This window comes from Alosa sapidissima, chromosome 15 (assembly GCF_018492685.1).
Source record: "Alosa sapidissima isolate fAloSap1 chromosome 15, fAloSap1.pri, whole genome shotgun sequence".
Classification (NCBI taxonomy): Eukaryota; Metazoa; Chordata; class Actinopteri; order Clupeiformes; family Clupeidae; genus Alosa; species Alosa sapidissima.
In genome coordinates this window covers 4,458,606-4,480,928 of record NC_055971.1, presented here as the reverse complement: position 1 = coordinate 4,480,928, position 22,323 = coordinate 4,458,606, and the positions used below count along the sequence as shown (strand labels likewise).

Below are 22,323 nucleotides of genomic sequence, written 5' to 3'. Positions count from 1 at the left end.
GACTTCACAACAGGCCAAATACAAAATAAATGTTACAAATATCGCCAAGATATCTGTAAATATTAAAATCAGCTGACTAAGAGTTTTGTCATCATTAGATGACAAAATGCTAAGCATGCATGTAGACTATTTGAGTTTCTTAAAGCTGAACTGTGCTTTAATTGTTCAATACATGATTTCATAACAGGCCACATAGAAAATAAATGTTAAATATAGCCTAGATATCTGTAAATATTAAAATCAGGTCTATGATTAACAGTTCTATGTAATATGTCATGTTTGCTATTAGATACAGGTTTTAAGGTGAAAAGTAAGGCATTTGTAGGTAGAAACTGAGGGGGGGTTATTCATTGTGTCCACCCCAAATTTCTATTTGCCCCCCTAATATGAGCAGCCTAGATCCGGGCCTGCTCCCCTGGAGTGACAGGTTGAGGTCATTAAGCAACCCGAATATGCCACACAGGTAAGCGAGTTTTGACACCCAGTCCTCATCACTAAAATGTGCAAAAAGAAATCTCTGCAGCGGCTCTCGAACACTCTGGCCAGTGACCTGCTAAAGATGCTTGTTTTTTGTTGCTCATTCTAGCAGTTTAGCTAACTTCGTGTGACACTACCGTTCGCCAAGAACTAATTAAGTAAAGTGAGCTGACCTGAGGCTGCGCAGGGCTGAAGGCAATATGTAAAGTGTTGAAGGCAGGACAGACAGACGTAAGAAAATAGACCTTGCAAAATGCAAAAACAACTGCATATAGGCCTATGCCATGTAAAAACGTGACATTATTGCGAATTAAATTGAGTTTAGTTTGCATGCATTTTTTTAAAACTCATGTCGTAGGCTACGGCCCGGTTAGGAATGTCCCGCGGCCCGGTGGTTGGGGACTGCTGCTCTAGACTACAGAATTGGAGTGACATAGTCCACCTGGCGTCTCTCACCTGCCGCATAGCCCTCTGGGGCAGCAGCAACGACGGGGCACGAGAAACACATCTATACAACACATCCGCTCTCGCAGTCAAAATCTCGCTTGCTTTTCAGTTTCACAACTCTTGAGCCATTTGGCACAGAAGGTAAAGACCGTTCTAGCCCACATCCTACTGCATTCCTGCAGAGAACCAGACAGGATTCCCTCACAATCCTGCCGCTCTAAAGAGTAGGACACGAGGGCCGAGAGACGGGCGTCAGAGGCTTAACTGTCTGGAAAGCATCCGTCTGTTCCCAGCCTTGTTTCCATGGTGAGCTAATAGAGGGGGACAGCATGAGCAGTGGCAGGGACACATGATGCTCCTAGTCACCAGGCAGAAACACTGCCAGTCAAATGTCACTTTTCTTTAGTCATTTCTTTGCCCTTTAAGTTTCAACGTTTCTGAATAATGAAAACTTCCAAAGCACATGTTTACCTCAATAGTGCAGTCATTTAACTCTGGTGAATGTTATCTGTGATCTTTTTCTGCAATTGCTCATCGCAAGATGCTATCAGCAGTGTTATGTCATACTCACTGAGGCACAACTAGTGTGCAAATGTGGCGATTAGAAGATCAAACGCACAAATTTGGGAAGGCACGAGGCACTTTACAGAGTTTTCCTGTCACACTAAAAGTTTATAACTAGAAGCTTTTTCCTAAGTCCTATTCACAAAAAAGTGAGAACTGCTAAGCTGCAGACTCTATTGTGAGTGACAGGTGTGTGCAGGTGAGGAGACAAGCACAAGATAGCATTCCACCAACTAATAAAAAGGGTAAATAAATAATACATATGACAGGCCACAAATCAAATAATAATGGAATATGCTACCCACTCACCAAGCGTCCTTCCATTTTTAAAAATAGATCTATGGATCTGTATGACACCTTTGTGTAGACAGGAACTAGGCAATGAATGGGTCATTGACTGGTGGTATTAGTGCATCCCTTACAAGCCCCACAATATTTAATTGCAATATATATAAGTGATTCTGCATTTGCATTCCCACCCTAAAACATTGTAATGTGGAAATGATGAACACCGTCATTTTTGGTTGTTGGTCTTAGTGACCTGAGTCTTCTGAATCTTAACTACTTCTCAGTGTTTTTGGATCCAAATGTCTGTATGCTAATGTGGGCATTCCTTCTTTGGCACACTACCTGTGTGTTTGCTCTGCAATACTGGGCTCTGTTGGGCACCCTGAAACTAAATGAAAACATAATGGTATTCCTAATAATACTTATTTTTATTCCAACTTAATAATCTAAAAAAAATGGTCATACCTAGATTTAATTGACCAGCAAAGGCAGATATGAGGTCAGTTTTACTGGGGGAAGCTGTAGCGCAGCAGTGGTGTCGGCACCCTCTACCACATACGGGTCTAGTGCCTATGAGGTTTGGGTCCAGCTTGAGGTCATTTCCCAAACCCACTCTCCATCTCTCTCCTCAAATGCCCACAACGGTGTCCAACTAAATCAAGACCATGCAGTTATCACACCAACACACCAAGTCACAGAATGAGAATCCCACAGGCCAGGGAGCCCCCATTCAGACTCATTCTCCCTCTGCTGCAGGAGCAGCTGCATGTCAAGGCTTCTTCACATGGGCTACCTGCTCCTAATGAACCAATGATCAAGAACAACAGCACAGGCAGGGCCACATGAGAGGTGAACAACAACACAGGCAGGGCCACATGAGAGGTGAACAACAACACAGGCAGGGCCACATAAGAGGTGAACAACAGCACAGGCAGGGCCACATGAGAGGTGAACAACAGCACAGGCAGGGCCACATGAGAGGTGAACAACAGCACAGGCAGGGCCACATGAGAGGTGAACAACAACACAAAACGTCCTGAGGGAACCATATGGGACACAACCCACAGGTGACGCATGACCACCAAAAGCGCACAGCTCACTTGACTTGGTCTGCATTTCAAGGACGCACGGGCTATTCTGGATCCTCTTTTAATATTAGCTTTCAGTGATATTTCAGTGATGCATTCACATTCTTACATAAGAGGGAGTGCATTATAATACTGTTACGTTACGTTACGGTAAGATACTCTTTACCTAGCAACTGACTCTCCCTTGAGATGATCTTTTCATTCAGTGAGAAAAGCCAGTAACTGGTTCTAATTTTCACTAGGTAAGATCTTCGGGCTGGGCTGGGCTGGGCTGGGCTGGCCATAACAAGAGTAGGGCAATTCAGTAACCATTGAGGATGAGGATTACTGTCACCCTCCAGTCATTAGTGTTCCATGGATGCATTACGTCAGGAGAATTCAATTCATGTCAAGTTTGGTCAAGTTTCAAGCACTTTTCAGATACCACTACACACGCATGCATGCATCATCATATAAATAAGTCCTTAAAAAGCTGCAGAGGTACTCAGAAAAGGCTTAGATTTCATAGTTGTCAAAATCACTGTGCAAATCACTATGATTCATCATGAGATCATTCAGATATGCATCATCCCAGGCCTATAAATGTAATATGAGCTCAGAGAATGTGTCTTATTTACAATGAAATTAATTACCGTAGACATACATGCATCCACACACACAGACACACATACACATACTGTATGCCCATTTGTGTTGTGCTTATCCATGTAACCTGCGCATATCAACATAGCATAATCAACATGCTGCCTGTCTAACCATATAGCTGGAGACACAGGGAGACAGTAGATCCCAAGGTGATAAAGCAAACTATTTATAGACCTCCAACAGGCACCACCACACCATGGAGCTCATTTATAGGCCTGCATCAGCAACAGCAACAAGTATGTACCCATTATGTTTTTTCTAACCATCATCCGATAGGTTTGTGGTTCAGGGCATGTGAGCATTAACACTTTTCCTGACTCCATGTCTTGTTGCCTTATTTGTTTTAGGGGAACAAACAGTCAACATTTGTCAATCTGTTGTCTGCCATGCTTAGCGTGCACTCATATCCAGAACAGATAGATCATCAATAAGTGTACAACCCGCTCTAAGACTAATCTTCTTTCAAATCTGTTTAGCCAAAGAAAAACTGCAACGGTAGGCTGATCTCTGTGCTACACTTGTAATATGTCTCATCTTGTAACCCCCATACCAATCGTCATTCACAGGCTAGCGCTATTGGGCTTTGTAAACAAGGGTGTTCAATTTTGATTAGAATTCATTCAAATGGATGAATGGATACCGTACCATTTCATCCCATATAGCAACATGCTTTTAAAAGTTCACTGACAATAGCATACCACTACACTTAACCAGTAACACCAGTCAGTAAGGTGGCAACAACACCACGGTCATGGTATTGGGACCTGGCTTTACCTGTACTTTTGTCTGAAGCACCTCACAGATATAGAAATAAAATCACTGTATGAACCATCGTGAAAACCTAGCACATTAAGAGGCCGTTTACACGACACCGCCGGGTGGATTTTCTCTTACCGCTTTCACACCTTTAACGACTCCGGCAAGAAAAAACCTCGCGTGTACACACAGAGTAGTGCATATGCCAGACCAGTCGATGGCGCCGCTGTGCAAAGCTTCACGATAATTTCGCATGAATCGCGTAGAAGAAAACATTGTTGAAACAGTTTGTTAAGCCAGAGAATGTCTAATAAGTGCTCTGGTTAAGCAGTCGCATGAAATAAGGGAGACTACAGACAATTCGGTTTTCAATTCAACTGTTAAACTAATAAAGTTCATTTTCAAGGTATGTGACTGCTATGTGAAATTTCAAATGCTTAGCCTACGCATTGCATTAGGTCTGAGCACCACTGGAGAAAACACTAACATGCAGTAAGCTAATGTTTAAAGGAACCATATGTAAGATTGTGGTCAAAACTGGTACTGCAATCACTTTCAAATTACTGTAGAGCGGTGTATCCCCTTCCCCTCCACTCTGACTGTTGGCACCCCGGATGCCGAAACACTATTGACTTTGTGATTAGTAGATAGGTGGAGGGTGGCGCATCAGGCCAAAACACAATATGACAACATCAACATCAGTTGAGGGCTGCAACTTCACTTTTTAAATGACAATATCCTGGCCGGACTACTGTTGTCAGTGATATAAGTATTTTAAATGAACATGATTTCTTAATGTCTAGTGACATATCAGGGCCATTTTATGATTAATTGAAATACATTTCTTACATACGGTTCCTTTAACTAAGTTAAGCTAACGTGTGCTTCTAACTTAGCCACTAAAGGCTGATAGGCTACATTGTGCACATAAATCATGACAGGGGAAAGAAAAACATTTTAATATGATAAATAAATGGTTTTGTTTGTTTTGACAAGCAACATGTCAGGTCGAGTGCCGTGGCTGAGTTGAGAGGTGGGGCTATGACGTCATAAAGTTGCCGGCTTCGCACCTACAGGCGTCTACATGGCGAAAGTTAGCCGGCGGTTTCAAAAGTTCCCACTTCGGAAGCCAGTTTCAAAAGCTGTCGGTTTCAGTCTCCTAAACTGCCGGCGTCGTGTACATGCAAGGCGTAACCATTAACAAAACCTCACCGGTTTCACAAAAAACGGCGTCGTGTGCACAGCCCCTTGGGCATTCAGACTCTGGCCTGAGGGTGTGTCTGACAAAGCAATTAACCTGCCTCTTCAGCTGGGCACCTTTTGTCTTGCTCACGTGGGGGTTCAGAGCTGCACCAGCTGGTGACAACAGCTCCTATTTTTAGCCGTGGCTATTTCCAGGCCCCTTTGTTTGCTTGCCAGAAATAAAGCAGTTTGGCCAGTATTTGTGCATTTGCAGCGCTGCACAGGTAGTAGTAGCCTAGTTGTTATCTTATTGACTCAAGCCTGCATGGGAGGGAAAAAGACCATCACCGAGATCACAGAGAAACAGAACACCCCACTGCATAGAATATACACTGAAGAGCCACGGCTACAGTCCGAGCAAAGCACTGGTCAGCAGTTCTAACTGCTACTAGCCTCTGTCTGTTCCCCGGTCAAACACTGGGACCTGTGAGAGCATACAAAATGAGATAAACTTCTCCAATATACACATTGGTGACACATTGTAATGAAGCCAACAGCCGTTTTGGGGTCAACTAATAATCAATATTTATCAGTACAGCATGTTCCATAACCACATCCATCCATCAAGCAGTGAGTTCTGAAAGTTAATGGAGCCCGTCCGGGAGAGATGGCTGGAGGGCGTCAGATGTATTCCGGCCAGGGAGACGGCTCCAGCCTACCCTACTGCCCACACAAGCCATAGGGTCCCTCCACTACGACTCATATAGAAACTATGATGCTGCTGGTTGCTGAGATGAGTAAAGAGCACTTGATCTTAAGGTGGTTGCCAGCTCATACACTTGGTGACATCATCTGTTAAACAGCCGTGCACAGTTGTTTTGGTTTGATAGATGACATCAAACCTGACCTATTTCTACACAAGGCATTATCTACTGATCTACATTATCACAGATTTAGTCAAAGCAAACTCCTAAAAGCACAGATGAAAACAATATGGCTCCTTGGTATCAATATCTGCACTTATCTGTTTATGTAGGCATGCCATCCAAATCCATCATTACACTATGCGTTAAAATGAGTGTGCAGTTCTGCGTGTAGAATGTGTATCATTGCAAAATAATATTGCACAGAAGCCAAGCTATGCCACGAAGCCACAAAGCCTTAAAAGAGGTTGATGCATGCTCATACCAGGGTAGGGTCTGGACATGTCCACACTAGCTGTGTTTAGGCCTGATGTTTCACAGAAGAGAGGGAAGTGTGGCTCACAAGGAGATAAACAATGTCATGGATCCACCAACCACACATACTCCCTCAAATAAACACAACAAAGTATCTACCCCTTCTCCACACACAAACACATATTCTCACCCAAGACACGGAACAAGACTGTATCCTCACTACCACTCATAACAACACCAACACGCCCAAGACAGCACCCTTCACAAATCATTAAACAAACAAGAATCCAGGTGTCTGGACCCTCCCTGTATGCAGCTAGGTACAGAGGTCCATGTGAAACTCCGCTGACAGCAAGAGACACGGGGACACATATGGAGAAAGAACACAGGCTAACACGACTAGCAGAAGACTAAGAGTTTGGACATACTGCACACTAACAGACATCAAATCTATCTAAGTGTGGACGTGCATTTAGCCCAAGAGGAACACAGACACAGCCACCGCAGCAGCAGCAGCTCCAAGGAGGACATGTGTCACACTAGTTCAAAACTCAGTAGAGGTCTTCTCACCAAGCCTCATTTTGAGAGTATATATGAGAAGACATTTCAACAACTTGTTCATAAACAAGTCAATGTTTACAGATGAAGAGGATTTTGTCTACTGACCCAAGATTACAATTCACTTGCCATAAACATGAGAAAAGTGATAGCTAGATACAGAAAAAGGCTTCAGGACTAGTTCAGATGTATTTCAACGTTTATTCTATAGTAATAAAGTTATTTAAAACACACAATACCATTACAGGGTTTAGAACAGAAGTGTTGTATCTCCGTCTTTCATAATCCAGAAACGGCAGCCAGCGACTACACCACCTCACTCAACTTCAGTCACGCTATGTTAGCCGAGCTCTGCAACTCAGCCCTTTTCCCTTTCTCTCTCTCTTTCTTTCTCTCTCTCTCTCTCATTCCCTCTCTCCACCCCTTCTTCAGCACAACACCCTCCCTTGGTCTCCCTTCCTGTCTCTTGCACAGTCTTTTTCTTTTTTTCAGGCTTCTGCCAGGCAACCAATGTGTTCTTGCTGACATGCCACAGTGGTATCTAAACAACCGTGATTGCCCCTACTCCCGCCCCCGACCCCACTGGGCCAGTGTTTCACAAACATACACCCCTCCCCAATGCAAAATAAATACTTACAGATCTGGGAAACGTCTCCCTCCCAAGTTTCAGTGACATCATACTGTATGCCTCTTGGCTATCTCACCTCTCTTGTGAAACAGGTAGCTCTTGGTTTTTGACAAGATGCTTCTTGCCACCCTTTACAGGCTACTAATGGTACAAAACTAATCCTAAATGGTCAGGTCAACACCTCTCTGGTGAAATAGTTTTCTAAGTAAGGATGGGTGATATGACTAAAATTCATCTTAATATTCTGAGAAAAAATATTGACAAAGCAATTACGATCGATTATGATACCATATAATCTTAATCTTTGTATAATGTTCAGTGGCAGCATTTATATCTAATATCAGAAAGGTTCTTATGAAATACAATCATTATCACAGTATATGATATACAATACAATATGGTACATTTCAAAATCATAATGGCTGTAAATATGTACAATACAAACTTTGGAAAGTACAATTGCTATCAAAGTGTCAACGGTCACTAGCGATATGTCTGGAATCTGTGTATGTCTGTGTATACCAACAACATTAGACCCACACTGGTTCCCTGCTGTAAAACACACTGATACTGAGACTCTGTACTGAACTCTGTACTAAACAGTGGCAACATTTAAAAAAAAAAAAAAGCAATGGCAGCTCCTGATTAAATGAATCTTATCAGGCCCCTTGTTATGTTACTTCCAGGGCCACTTTGGGTAGATTAACCATGTCCTTCATATGTGCTGTGCCGAGCTGGTCATGTGTTACAAAAAAAGGGTAGGTTGTTGTGGCATACAAAAGAGCCTTCATCTTCCAGTTCAAAAAGCTTATAAAAACATAGTATATAGGAGTATACAGTAAAGTCTTGTACCAGTCAGGTCATGCAACACTTCTTTCCTGCTCTCAGATGACTTCACAACTGGATTTACCATCAGTGCTTCCTCAACCTGGGAAAACCCTAGTTCTCAGAATTCTGTTTCTAGCAAGGTTCCCATGGGGATGTGCATAATTACAGGTCCTGGGAGGAGTGGCACTACAGTGTAGGTACAATACAAGTGCTATCACACTCTTGCATGTCTGGTTAAAGACATCTCTATTTAAGCCTGAAAACCAGTCTGCCTACATAAACCCTGTCACCACTTATTTCTATTCTTATACATTAGCTGTGTCATTTGAATCTGTCTGATTTGTTGGCTCATTCTGAAAGCTACTTACTGGGATAATGATGAGCAATGGGTGATCATCAATAGCTCTTGATGAGGGTGGAGTTATGCCCCCCCTCCCCCCCCACACACACAGTCGCTGGAAAGCTTTCCCCATATATATAGCTTTTCCCCATTTTTAGTGTATGAGCAGTGTCTCACTCGTTGCTTTGGAGAACCAAGGTTTTAAATGACGTTGGGAGGTTCAGGTGGGAGGGGATGAAGGAACACACACCGAATTTAGATTAGTCAATACCGTCCAATATTCAACTTGCTCAGTCACCTTGTAAAGTGACTTCATGACAACAGTTCCTTACATAGGCCTGTTTCAAAGGGGGACAACTGCACCACTAAGCCAAATATGGATTATTTAATACATGACTGGTTATGAGGATGATCAAGAAAAGTTATACAACAACAAAAATAACAGTGAAAGGGGAACTTTACTGACCACCACCGATGTGTAGACCCCTAAAGGTGTAGGCCTTTATGCTCCACTCACCAGCTTACGGATACATATATGTGTACAAATACATGTCTAACCCAATGGAAGATTTAGACTAGGGCTTTGACTTTTGCCCAAAAATCATATTCGAAGTTCGTTTGTTTATTAATATAAAAATTCGAATATATTCGAATATGTATTAATAATATTTTAACCATTAAATGTCTTCAGTAAGACCGATATTGGTATCAAACTTAAGTTCTATATGTTCTGTCCACCAGAGGGCAGTGTATCTGTCAATAGACTACGAGCGCGAACCAGCCAGGATGCTAACGTCACCTACAGGAGCCCAGATGACTAATAATAGCCTTGCTAATGAGCTCACGATTTTACTTTACCAGGCGTGAAAAAAACCTCGGAATCTGAATTGAAAACAACGTTTACAACCAAATACATTTATATAAATTATCTCCATAGGCTACAGGTTTGAATATTAAGAGATCCCTAAAATTCGTTCGAATATCTTTAATTTTTAAATAATCGAATTATATTCGAATAACGAAGTTCGGAGTCAAAGCCCTAATTTAGACAAGATTTTATGATTCACAATATGCTTCCTACACTTCTTCCAAACGAGTAACACAAATAATCTTCAGATCTAAATCATGTGTGACCAAAAACACCTCAATATGTTCACACCTGTGGGTACACACAAACGCACACCCAAGAACTTGACTGTTGGAAGGCTGCAATGATGCAAATTCGATGATGCAAATCCCTGTCATAGGCTAGCCCAATCTTGCCTGCCCAGAGGGAGATTCCTGTCCACATCATGTATAAACAGTAACAGAGGAGAGGTGAGGTGGTGTGGGGTGGGGTGGGGGTGACGCTTGTGGCCATATTTCACATCTTCTGATGAAGGTTTGGTTTGTGCTGCCTGGGAATGAGGGAGGCAGCTAACTTCATTATTTGGTGGCAAATCTTCTCTAACCAGAACAGACAGCCATTGGTGCCAAATGTCCTGCAGGCTCTAGCCCTGTGCATTCCAGCCATGGGAGTCACAGAGGCAGAGGCACCACAGCAAATCAATAGCTTCTGTTAGCTAAAAGCTCTTAAGAAAAGCACCATTGTTTATGTAAATGGTTTATACATATGTATATATAGGAAAATCCTTTCTTTGATGATGGTGAGGCAAATGTTTAGGCAAACCACAGTTGAAAATAGTCATTCACACAGTCATATGACTTTCTTGAGACAATCACTATTATTTCTACTACAGATACATTTTACAATTCCTGTGTTTAAGGACTGAAGTTTTTGCCATTTTTAGAATGGGATGCATGGGACTCCAGGTTCAGGACAAACACCACACATCAATTTCCACAAGCAACAGGAACGAACAGCAACGAGCACACACACACACACACACACACACACATACCTCAGGAGGGTCCGATGTACACAACACTCATAAAGAGACACACACCCATGTGTCAGCCAAGTCAACAGCGTGGACTGGGAGCCTCCCTTCTCTTTCCAGTCTCTCTCTCTCTCTCTCTCTCTCTCTATCCCGCTCTCCCACTCTCTGTCTCTGTCAGTTTCTCTCTTCCTATTCCTTTTCTTTCAACCCCTTCATGAGACGTTGCGGAGCATCAGATTGGCTCAGGCGAGTACTAAACAGCGGAGCAGGGGAACTTCTGCTCCTGTTCTGCCCAGTCAGAGGGGGAGACTGCGTGACAGCCGGGGGGAGGCGACAGCCCGCCCCCTGTGATGTAAAAATAGAGGGAGAGGAGGAGTGTGTGTGTGTGTGTGTGTGTGTGTGTGTGTGTGTGTGTGTGTGTGTGTGTTTGTGTGTCTGTTTGTGTGTGTGTGTGTGAGCAAGAGACAGAAACAGAGAGACTGACGCAGCACATTCCCTTGGATTAGAGTGCTGTATCGGGTGTGTGGCTGGAATGTGACTCAGGCAGAGTCTCCCACTGAACCTCAATATACTAACCTGCATCTGACTATGCGGCTCACGAAGGCATATTCATGTCTGACTCTCACTCCTCCTCCTCTCTCTCTCACTCTGTTTATCTCACCATACCTCCTTCTCTCATTTGCTCTGTGCTCCGTCTCTCCCTCCCTCTTTGTTTCTCTCTCACGTCTACTGTTGTTACTGTCAACATGCAGGAACACAAGGAATGACTTCAATGGCAGTGGTAGTCACTGGCCACATGTGAGGACACAGTATCTTTGGTCATTAAGTTAATTACAGGGAAAGGCCTTTAAGAAGTATCTGGTTGCAGACACTGTGGCCGATATACCACTACGGTAGATTCATGAACACGCAAACCAGATACATTTTTTTTATATATATAGAGGCATTGATCATAAGGTAGTTCCATGCCATTTAGCATCATGAACAACAATGGAGATCATCACAAACACAAAGTCAACATCAAGCAGGACAATTATTTCATTTGGAGTAGAAGTGGGAATTGTAGGAGTAATTGACCAAACCATTCTTAATTCACATACTTTCTTCACAATTTCCCTCAGGAGGAAAATTAGAATATTTGCTATGCTGAAGTGAGTCTTGATACTAATTTGCAAGAGAATATTTTGTAACTTTCACTCAAACCTCAACACTGAAACATGCTTGTTCTAGTAATGTCTGACAGGTTAAACACCTTAATACATCTACTGCATAAATTATACCAGTGACGGAACATAATACAATTCTGCCTTACGCTGTGGTTCCTGGGTTATCTCCATCTGAGACCTGAAGCAGACGCCACTGTCTTCCAGTTGCAAGCAATTACTTAAGTAAATTAAAGCTCTTCCAGCTGATCCCAGATCTAAGGTAGCCATCAGCCCAGGGAGCGCTGCCAAGCGTTAAGGTAACATATGGCTGTTCACAGATCATATTTCATTTGGGTATCTCTCTGCCGTGACATCCCTAGAAGGCCTTTTTACTTCTGATGAGAAGACTACACAGAGAGAGAGAGAGAGATAGATAGAGAGAGAGAGAAAGAAAGAAAGACAGACAGACAGACAGACAGACAGATATTCCAACTCACTGTCACAACACACACAATATGGCACACAAAGACACACACAATATGCCGCACCTCAATGATCTCTGGTTTCAGGTTGATGGTGCGAAGCCAGTCCCCCAGGTGCGGGTAGCTGTCCAGCGCTGGGCTCCTCTCGCTCTCTGGAACGCGCTGCTTGCATTGGAGCTGCCTGCTGATGTAGTTCACCAGCTTCACCTGCGGATGGCAGCACCACACAAACATGAGCAGAAGCAATAGCAAACACACTAGCAGGTGCAGTACATGACAGGCTTTACTTTTTGAAGTAAGAAAAAAAAAAAAAAAGACATGATGCCTTTAGGATCAAGGAAGGGGGGGGGGGGGCTAAGATATCCCAAAAAGTCAGTAAAAGAGAATAAGCTTATTTACATTCCTTATGTAAATACAGTGTATACACCCCTGTGCTACTTAAAGTTTTCTGGTATTTGTGTAGAAGTTGCTAATGTGCTCAAAGAAAAGCAAGCTGGAGAGATGCTAACCCTGCATCACGGAGACATAGATATTACAAAAAGTTCCTTGACTGAAATATGAAACTGATAAAAGATCCATACAACTGATTGACTAATAAACTAATACAGGTAAAAATTGAGCATATTTGTACATTTCATTTTGGACCCTATTACTGAATCAGAGGTATGTCATGCTTGTGCACATCGAATGCAAATTTGCCAAAGAGCCTTAGTGTACTGAGGAAATCCCCGAATGTCAAGGCTTCTGTTGAAAAGGTGGGCTGACGCTGAAGCATCAGGCTGCACTTGCACAGCCTTTGTGGTTGTGGTGTGTGTGTGTGTGTGTGTGTGTCAAGGGCCGTGGGCTACACAGCCATACAAAGAAAGTGTGATACATTGAGGTATGAGAACAGAGGGGGTCGATAAGTAAGCCCTCTCAAAAGACCCGTTCAAGGCCTAAAATTCTTACAATAATTGTGAAGCCAAAAGACAGAGAGGCATAGACTTACATATTTAGACACAGTGGTGTAGTCTAGTTAGCTGTAGTGGCTATACTGTGATCAACCCCAAAAGTTAATATGTATCCTTGCCTATTTTAAGTGGGTATACTGAGATGACGATGCTTTTTAAATGGGTATATTGCATAGTCCTGTGTATCACGTAGACTACACCACTGTTTAGACATATTTAGAGACTGTATGAGTCTGCTAGCCAGAGAGAAAGGACAGGACCTTGTTAGTGTCAAGACCGCTATCAAACATAAGCACACATCAGAAAACATAAGCACACATCAGAAAAGTAGCTCCCCGCGATAAACGCTAAAGATAGGAATGAGAGAAAAGTCCCCCACACAAACCCAGCTTAGACTTTCTAGAAGGCCTTTTTACTTATGATGAGAAGACTACACACAGAGAGAGAGAGAGAGAGAGAGAGAGATAGATAGAGATAGAAAGACAGACAGACAGACAGACAGAAAGTAGCTCCCCGCGATAAACGCTAAAGATAGGAATGAGAGAAAAGTCCCCCACACAGACCCAGCTTAAGACTTAAATGTTGATAGAGGAGGTATTAACTCTTCAAAGGACCCCGCTAGAGTACGAAACCTGCTCACTTTATAGAAAGCCCAAGGAAACATTAATATTAATCAATGTAGTGGCAAAATAAGCCCTAAACATTAGCACCAAGAAAACTTAACCACAATAGAGCAAGAGTGATTCACTAACTATACTAATACTATGCCATTATAAACCTAAAGAACTGTCCACATGCACATTTCAGACCAGTTAAAAATCAAAATCGAGAAAATCGAATTCAAAGTTATAGGATTTCTTAAGTTAAGAAAAGATAAGAGGTCTGAGATAAGAGAAGACACAGCCATGAGTTTAGGAACTGCTTTTGTAATAGGGAGATAGGATTCTTCCCATCTTTGAAGCTTAAGTTAAGATAGGACAAGCAGTTAGGATTTTTTTCTGTGATGAAGCCCCAGGCCCCTTCCTTCATCTGGGTTTCACTGCATAAGGCTTACAACACCTTGAAGAGGCTCAAGACGGGTGTGAGAGCCAAATTGTCAAGTGGTGTGTGAGTGCTTACACCACACCTCTACATAGGCTAGATGCACATCTCTGCAAGACAAAGCACTGCCAAAATGGACGTCTCTGGCAAGAAGATAATTGAGAAGAAGAGGTGAAAGGAGAGAAAAAGATGCAGAGTGTTCATCCCTCCAGTGCAGTGGCCCCGTCCGCAAATAGCTCTGATGATAGCAATTTCGCTAGCATTCTCATGGGGGCATCTGTGTCACTGTCATGACGACCGAGTGACATTGGAAGGACTGCTGGGAGGCCCAGAGTGCACACACACACGCATATACAGACACACACACACATCCAGACGAGCGCGCACACACACACACACACGATGGGTTCAGAGAGGCTCCATCTTCTGTTCTGACCACTCACTTCAACAAGACTCCCACTACACTTCCACTTGACCTTCTGAGATGCTTTCTGTTCCACTACATTAGAATTCTACACTAAGATATTAGTAACGGAGCTCAATACAGTCTCTCAGTAAACACCTCTATAAGAAGGAGACGTCATTAGGAAAAACATGATCCCCTGTGGCTGCACCTCATCCAGTCCACTGACAGACATCTGACCGAAAACTGACATCATCTCATCCCCTGCCAAATAAATGCCAGCCCATTGTAGTCGCTGGACTGGGCAGGGTGTCTGTCTGGCACAGCGTCTGTTTGGGTGGTGTGTCTCTAATGATCAATATCAGATTCCCACGGGGCACCTACCATGGGAAGAAGAGAAGGACATTTTCCTCCAGTAAAAGCTGCCCACTCCTTCTACTCTTTTCCATGGAAACATCCAAATAAAAACAAATCCAGTTGGTATTGTTTTTAGTATGACAACACAAACCTAGCGCTTTCTATGTGCATTAACCAAATTTGTCTAAAAAACAAGCAAATTTGGCTGCCAGTGTGTTTAGCAAATTTGTCTTGATAAGACATCTTAAAATAAATCAAACTCTTATTAAACCAAGTCAAAGCAATCTTACGAGAAAGCACTAGGTAAGTCTGTATACTAAAAGCAATACCAACTATATTTTTAATCATAATATAAGATTAATAACAAGTGGTTAGATATCAGAGTTTTATTTTACTTTTATGTGTTTAGCTGTTGTTTCGAACTTTGAGTCATGTGTGTTCCTCTTCGCCACCATTGTGTCATTATTAAGAAATATAATTCTCATGATTAAGAGATGCATCTCTGAGAGTGTAAAACATATGCATTTCCACATCCTTATACGTACATGCAAATAATATCCCCAATGGGACTAAATAGGACAGTGACAGATTACTGAAAACTGGTCAAACATGAAAGCCCTGAAAACACACACACACACACACACACACACCTGGAGAGACTTAATGAACAGCAAGTGCGTGTGGTCAAACAGACTTAATAACATGCAGGGGTTGGTTTGCCGCCAGACGAGGCCTGGCTCCATTCGTCTGGAGCACTCTCACGGATTCTGTGCCTTATCGCGCTCGAGCATCGCTCCTCATCTCAGTTACCACTCTGTGCGCTCACAGCAGCAGGATGGCAGGGCAGGGAGGGAGGGTTAGGGGGCTTCACTCCAGCTCTACTGGAACAGTCTTTTCCCTTCATTTAAAAAGCAATCGGACAAAAAGGGAACTTCTTGCCTTGCTCTCAGTGCCAGTGACAGCGTGGAGGAGGAAGGAAAGAAAAAGAGGGGCACTACAACTGGCATCGCCTCAAAGGCTCAAAAGAGAAGGGATCAGTGTGTGTGTGTGTGTGTGTGTGTGTGTGTGTGTGTGTACAAAGCTGCGGTATACTCTCTTCAGAGAACAACCTTACGGATATTTCTTTTTGTTTAGCTCGGTCATTTCTCAAGCCAATGCCCTCTTTAGGCCCCCTTCACAAAGACAGAGAAGTGCTTTTCACTGTCCCACTGTACTTTAGCCTAAAGGGCAGCAGCTGACATTCTCTTCAGTACGTGTTATTTGTCACACAAAACTGTAAATTCATCAACCTCATCTTCACTGTTGTACAACATAGTTTTAGCAAGTAAAGATGCCAAGAGAGGACTGAGGAGTGTCTACGCACAGTTGGAAAATCCTCCCCTCGTTCTTCCTCTATCCATGACACCTTGTTTAAATAGCAAAAAGAAGTTAAATTAAGATGAAAACTGAAAAACACTACGGTTTAACTGAGTAAATTCACAGCACAGCAGATGACATCTACTGGGTTTTGATAGGCTGCTGCTTCATGGCTCCACAGTATTTTGCAATGGCGTTTCATTCACAAGCAATGTGTCGAAACATTCCCATCTGTGAAACAACCACATTGTGAAAACGTATAACTACATTTATTTACCTCACTTATTTCCCATTCATCCCCAATCATTCGCTATCACACAAAACTACCAACAACACAACTCGCCTTCACCTTGGATCCATACTGCCTTTCTGACAAGGGTTTTTCACAAACTGTGTACTCTTGATCTTGTTTTGACTACACAAACAAAAATATACTGTATTATGCCATATTTTGTCCACTGTAAGGACATATTTTGCCAGACATATGTCAATGAAAGAGGATAAGAGGTGGAAAATAAAGAGGTGTTGAATGTATGAAACTGTTGGCCCCTTTCTAAAGGGCACCTCAGTGATCAACTGTAGAAGAGGCATGACTGTGTTCAATACTCTGCAGGATATTCTCTTACACTATTATTGAAGGGACCAGTTTTCTTTGAGACTGGAAGATTGCCAAAAAATAGAACAGATACTTTCTGTTGATGTAGCAATACAGGATGGGATAGTGATGCAATAAAATATTGTGCATGTTTAATGTTTATTCATGTGTAGCATCCTTGTCAAACAAGTAATGGCTTGAGTTTGTGTAAATCCTTAACTAAACCAAGCCAGGCTAGATTCACGGATACATTTTTTGCATTTATTGCAGAGACAACCAAATCCATCACTAAATTTCTAAAACAGCAGAAAATCCACTTTACACCAACTGCTGAAACTGTTGTTACACTGTCTGACCAAAAATAACCTGTTACGTTGATGTAATATTCCAATTTTTACTTCCTGTCTGATTTCAATTCCAATCGTAAGCCTCTGCTGGCATCTTACATCCATGTTGGGTCTGCTGACATAGTGGACACTTAACCAAATTAATTTGGACTATATTTAGAGCGGCGGGTCATCATTAGAGAGAGCTCCTGTGCATCACTGATGTCATGTCCCATATCTGTGGCAGACACAGGCCTCATTAGGGCTGCTGCTCTGGAGGGCCACAAGTGTAACCCTACCCCGCCGCCAATGAATTTGAGGCCTGGCCAACTGCCTTGCGCCTCCATTGTGAGGGAAGGACGATAGCAGGGGAAACAGAACCATGGGGAAAAGGAGGAGGGCCTGGCTGCCGCCACTCTGCCCATGTCTTTTGTCTGGCGTTGAGTGATGGCTCTCCGCTTGACCAGAGGCCTGGGAGAGGCGCTCACTGAGACTGAGGAGTATTTTCCATGCATCTCTCTTTCTCAACACTTTCTGTCCGTCTGTCTGCATGTCTTTCTCCCCATCTCTGTCTTATACTCTCCTCTCTCAATATCTGTATCGCAGCCCCCCCAAATCACTTAAATTAAATATGCTTTATTCTTTCGTATGAAAAATAGGACACTTGTATTTCCAAAGCAATCATAAGGAATACAAAGTATAACAAGTGTCAACGTGTAGACTACAATGAACATAAAAAATAGATAATACCAAAAAAAGCTACTTCTATTATGTTTATTAGGTACACATGGTCCACTGCTCATTAACACGGACATTCATTCAGCCAATCGCATGGCAGCAACTCAATGCATTAAAGCATGTTGTCCTGGTCAAGATGATCTGCTGAAGTTGAAACCAAGCATCAGAATGTGGAAAAAACGTGATTTAAGTGACTTTGAACGTGGCGTGGTTGTTGAGTTTACGGAGTACGGTCCAAAAAAGGAAAAAGAATATCCAATGAGCATCAGTTCTCTGCCATGCCAAGCCAGTTCTCTGCAATAACATGCCATGTTGATACCAGAGACCAGTAGCCTGGCATAGCCAGAATGTGAGTCTGGTAACATGCCATTGGGACTTGATTATGGAGCGTGTTTCAACCGATATGGGGACAAAAATGCCTTTGCACGCAATTGGATGGACCTTGGATTGTGCAATTAATTCTTGTACAACCAACGCGATAGCAGAATCAGCCTTTTTATTGTAAACAAATTCAATTCAAGCATGCTAAGGTGACGTGGATGAATACATTACCGTTGCTCATCTGTCCATCATTGTATAAAGCCCACCCAGACAATTTGATTGGCCCAAACACCTCTGGATCAGGCATAGAGACTTCTCAATGGATAATTCCAGCAGGATAACGTGACATTTCACAAAGCTTGAATATCCAAAACTGGTTTCTTGAACATAACAAAGAGTTCACTGTACTCAAATGGCCTCCAGTCACCAGATCTCAATCCAATAGAGCACCTTTGGGATGTGGTGGAATGGGAGATTTGTATCATAGATGATGTGTTGCTGTCAAATCTGCAGCAACTGCACGATGCTATCATGTCAATATGGACCAAAATCTCTGAGGAATGTTTGCAGCACCTTGTTGAATCTATGTCACGAAGAATTAACAGAGTTCTGACGTGAAAAGGGTAAAGCTCTATGGTATATTAAGGACCGATAGCCTACCGATTTCGATATTTGAGGATTTCAAAAAACGATAACCGACCGACAGTCATTTTTAATTAAAACAATGTTAACATTTTCTCTAATATTTTGCATATTGTAAAGTTCTGATCAAGGTGGGATGTATATTATGAAATAACTATTGTGAGTAGTTTCAGGTCTTTGTTCTTTGATGACCACCACCGCCACAATAACTACTTCAAGGAATTCACAAGCTTTAATGCTGGCATTAATGCCGTCATAAACGTTGATACCAATATATCGGCAAATAGCTAATATCGGCGCACAATATCGGCACATCGATTTATCAGTCTGGTTCTAGGTCCAACCCAATACTAGCAACGTGTACCTAATAAAGTGGCCAGTCAGTGTATATCTGTGTGTTATGACACATTTAGATAAGTGCCGTGAAAGCAGCTGAATGTCCCTCTCCTAAAGGTATAGTTGTTTATCTTATTAGTCAAGGTGGTTAAAATTGGAGAAATGGTTTTAAAATGACAGGAAAGGTTTGTCTTATTTCTTTTTTCTGTGAAGAAGAAAGGGCTTCTCTGTCTCAGCCTTCCCTGTCTGCCAGTGCCACATGTCGTTCTCTCTTTTGAATACCAGGGATTTATGTCTACCTGTTCCCACTGAAAGGTTGTGGTCACTAAACCTGTTTTTGGTTAGAATTGGCCTCTGCTTTGTGTGGTGAGACAGATGTTTATTCATTTGACTGATAGTTTGGTTTCTCTTAAATTCTTTTGCTTGTTTGATGATTTTGACTCAAACAGACGTGTTGTGTATCAGTTAGCACAATTCCTTTTAATTGCTTGTGTTTGCATTTTTCTTACCAAGTTAGTGATATTCAGTACCAGCTTGGTCAGATGAATCTTTTCTATGTTTAATTCCAGGATTTTTAGAGACTCAGTGGTAGATATTAAACTTGAGATGCCCCTGCATCGGATCCCCAATTTCACTTTGCAGTGATGTGTCATTTCATTGTCTTATTAAGCAGGCAGTTATGAAAATGTGTTGGTAGGAGGAGGTAGGCTAGGGCAAGTGGGAGGGGCAGAAGATGCTATAGCTTTGAGCTTATAACAGGCCTAAAATCCCCCTGCAACTCAACTGGTAGGAACCAGGCCCTATGGTAGATGTGCAACACTGCATATTAATTACAGTACTGTTATGATAGCATCAGTGGAACCTTGTAAAGAGTTGTGATTCTGATAGTGGTGATCCACGTAAAAGACAAAGAAAGAAAATACATTAGTGCCCTACAAAATGATTTTTTTTCTGCATGGAAAGGCACCGCCCTTCAACTTCCTGTTTCCTGTCAGCATCTAACTGGTCATGAAGCATGAAGCATATTTCAAGTATGCAATCTGTCCTCTCCAATGATATCTCAGACAAGATATAAGGAGCTGGTCAGAGGTGTGGCCCTTCAGTATAAATACACTAACCCAAAAATATACATTCACAAGTGTTTATATTCACCCCAGTAGTTGCAACCTTGAAAAATCTTGTAAAGCAAGACTGTTCTATTTTTAGTTTGATGTAAAACTGACAGCAGAATTCTGGGATTTTCACTGCTACATTCTCAATTTATTTGTCCACTAGGCCTAAGAAAGACATAGCCCTTGACATCTGAGTTCCTGTTTAATTTTGTTATATTGATTCATGATTCCACATGCAGTTAGGCATATCCTTACATGTTTGTCAGTAGGCTACAAAAACACATGTCTTAACTACTTTACTACATACTAAGCTACTTACTATTCGTTCAAAATGATCTGTGATCTGAATGTTGCCACACTTCTTAACATCTGAAGTGATTGATGTCATGTCAGGCAAATTTGTTATAAGATTTATACTACAACAAGATTACTACACTAGTCCTACTGTTCTTTATCATGTTGTGACTTAGCCTACATTAATGCTGATGCCTGAACCAGGAAGTCTTGACGATTCCTATCCAAAGGAGGCTATGTTGCGTGACGCCTCTCAAGACTGTCCAAAAACAATAGATAGGTTGCTTGCTTAGTGACTTCACCGTTCCACATCTCCATTGCAACTCGTAATAAGGAGGTCAAGTTCGTTTGACAGTTTCACAGCCATTACTGTTGTCTAGTCATCAATTTGGATAAAAGCACAATGATGACGATGGAATACATGCCCTGTGCCATCACGCAACTCAACTCAACTAGGCTGTTGCATGATCCGTTATGCGTAGTTTTCTGTGGAAAGTTGGTCGCTTACCTCTAAAGTGCGTATCTCTTGTTGTGTGAGGTCGTTAGACGCGGCGCATTTCGTCCTGAGTCCTTGTAAACTATAGATGGAGATTTCGATCATGTTCTGGATGAGTTTGCACTGCTGTAGTGCGGCCATCGATGCACTGCTGCCGTTATCTCGCTCCGACTGACCATCACTTTCACCTGTGCCAAGCACGCTGTCCATTCCTCGGCACTGGCACGGCGTGGCAGGCAGGCAGACAGGCTGGATAGGATCTCTATTGCAAACACATGTTGCAGTTCTAAAGATGTACACAAAGTTTAACTTATCAGCCAAACGCTGTAAAAATAACGGCTGCGGGTTTTGTATCTAAGTATTGATGGAGATCTCAGAGTCACCATGCTATAGACTATAGCCTTCAATAGCCTATGTGTTGACAACAGCTAGGTCGCGTTGTCACAGTCTGGGCTTCATAAGATCCCCTCCCTTCCTTAGAAGCGTTTGCATGGGGCTTGACTGTTTGTCAGCTGTTGGAAGCACCATCTTCACGCTATGCATTATAGGAAATGAAGTTTTTTTGTTCCTTTCCTTGTGCGCTATCCTGTTCTCTTTTGGCCATTAACTCATGATGCACGTTTATTTAGCTTTATAGCAACCCTGTGGTACTGTAAGTGTACTTTTCATGCCAAATGCTGTGGAGAATAAAAATAGCCACTCAGGATTATAAAACTTAAAAATATATTTGCAGGTGTCTATCATACATCGATTTTTGTTGGTATTAGCAAATACCCTGTAAGTTTTGTGTTTTTTATGTGGGTCCTCACCTATATTTGGAAGCTTGCCACCCCACACAGTGCCTGGATTTAGTTGACTTTGAATGTTCCC

General features: G+C 42.3%; 1 protein-coding gene across 5 annotated transcripts in view; it reads right to left on the bottom strand.

Moving 5' to 3' along the window:
• The window catches only part of ksr1b (kinase suppressor of ras 1b), a 38,606-nt gene extending 16,672 nt beyond the window's left edge, over positions 1–21,934 (bottom strand). For 2 of the 5 annotated variants that reach the window (XM_042063752.1, XM_042063753.1), the window contains exons 1-2: positions 21,466–21,934; positions 12,553–12,693 (exon numbers count right to left, since the gene is read on the bottom strand). In XM_042063752.1, coding sequence (XP_041919686.1) covers positions 12,553–12,693; positions 21,466–21,663 — 339 coding nt within the window. In that variant the 5' untranslated portion in view covers positions 21,664–21,934. Of the gene's footprint in view, positions 1–7,422; positions 7,585–10,880; positions 11,138–12,552; positions 12,694–21,465 lie in introns of those variants that run through there. The other 3 variants (XM_042063755.1, XM_042063754.1, XM_042063756.1) reach the window with 3 other exon arrangements.
• Between the last annotated feature and the right edge of the window lie 389 nt (positions 21,935–22,323).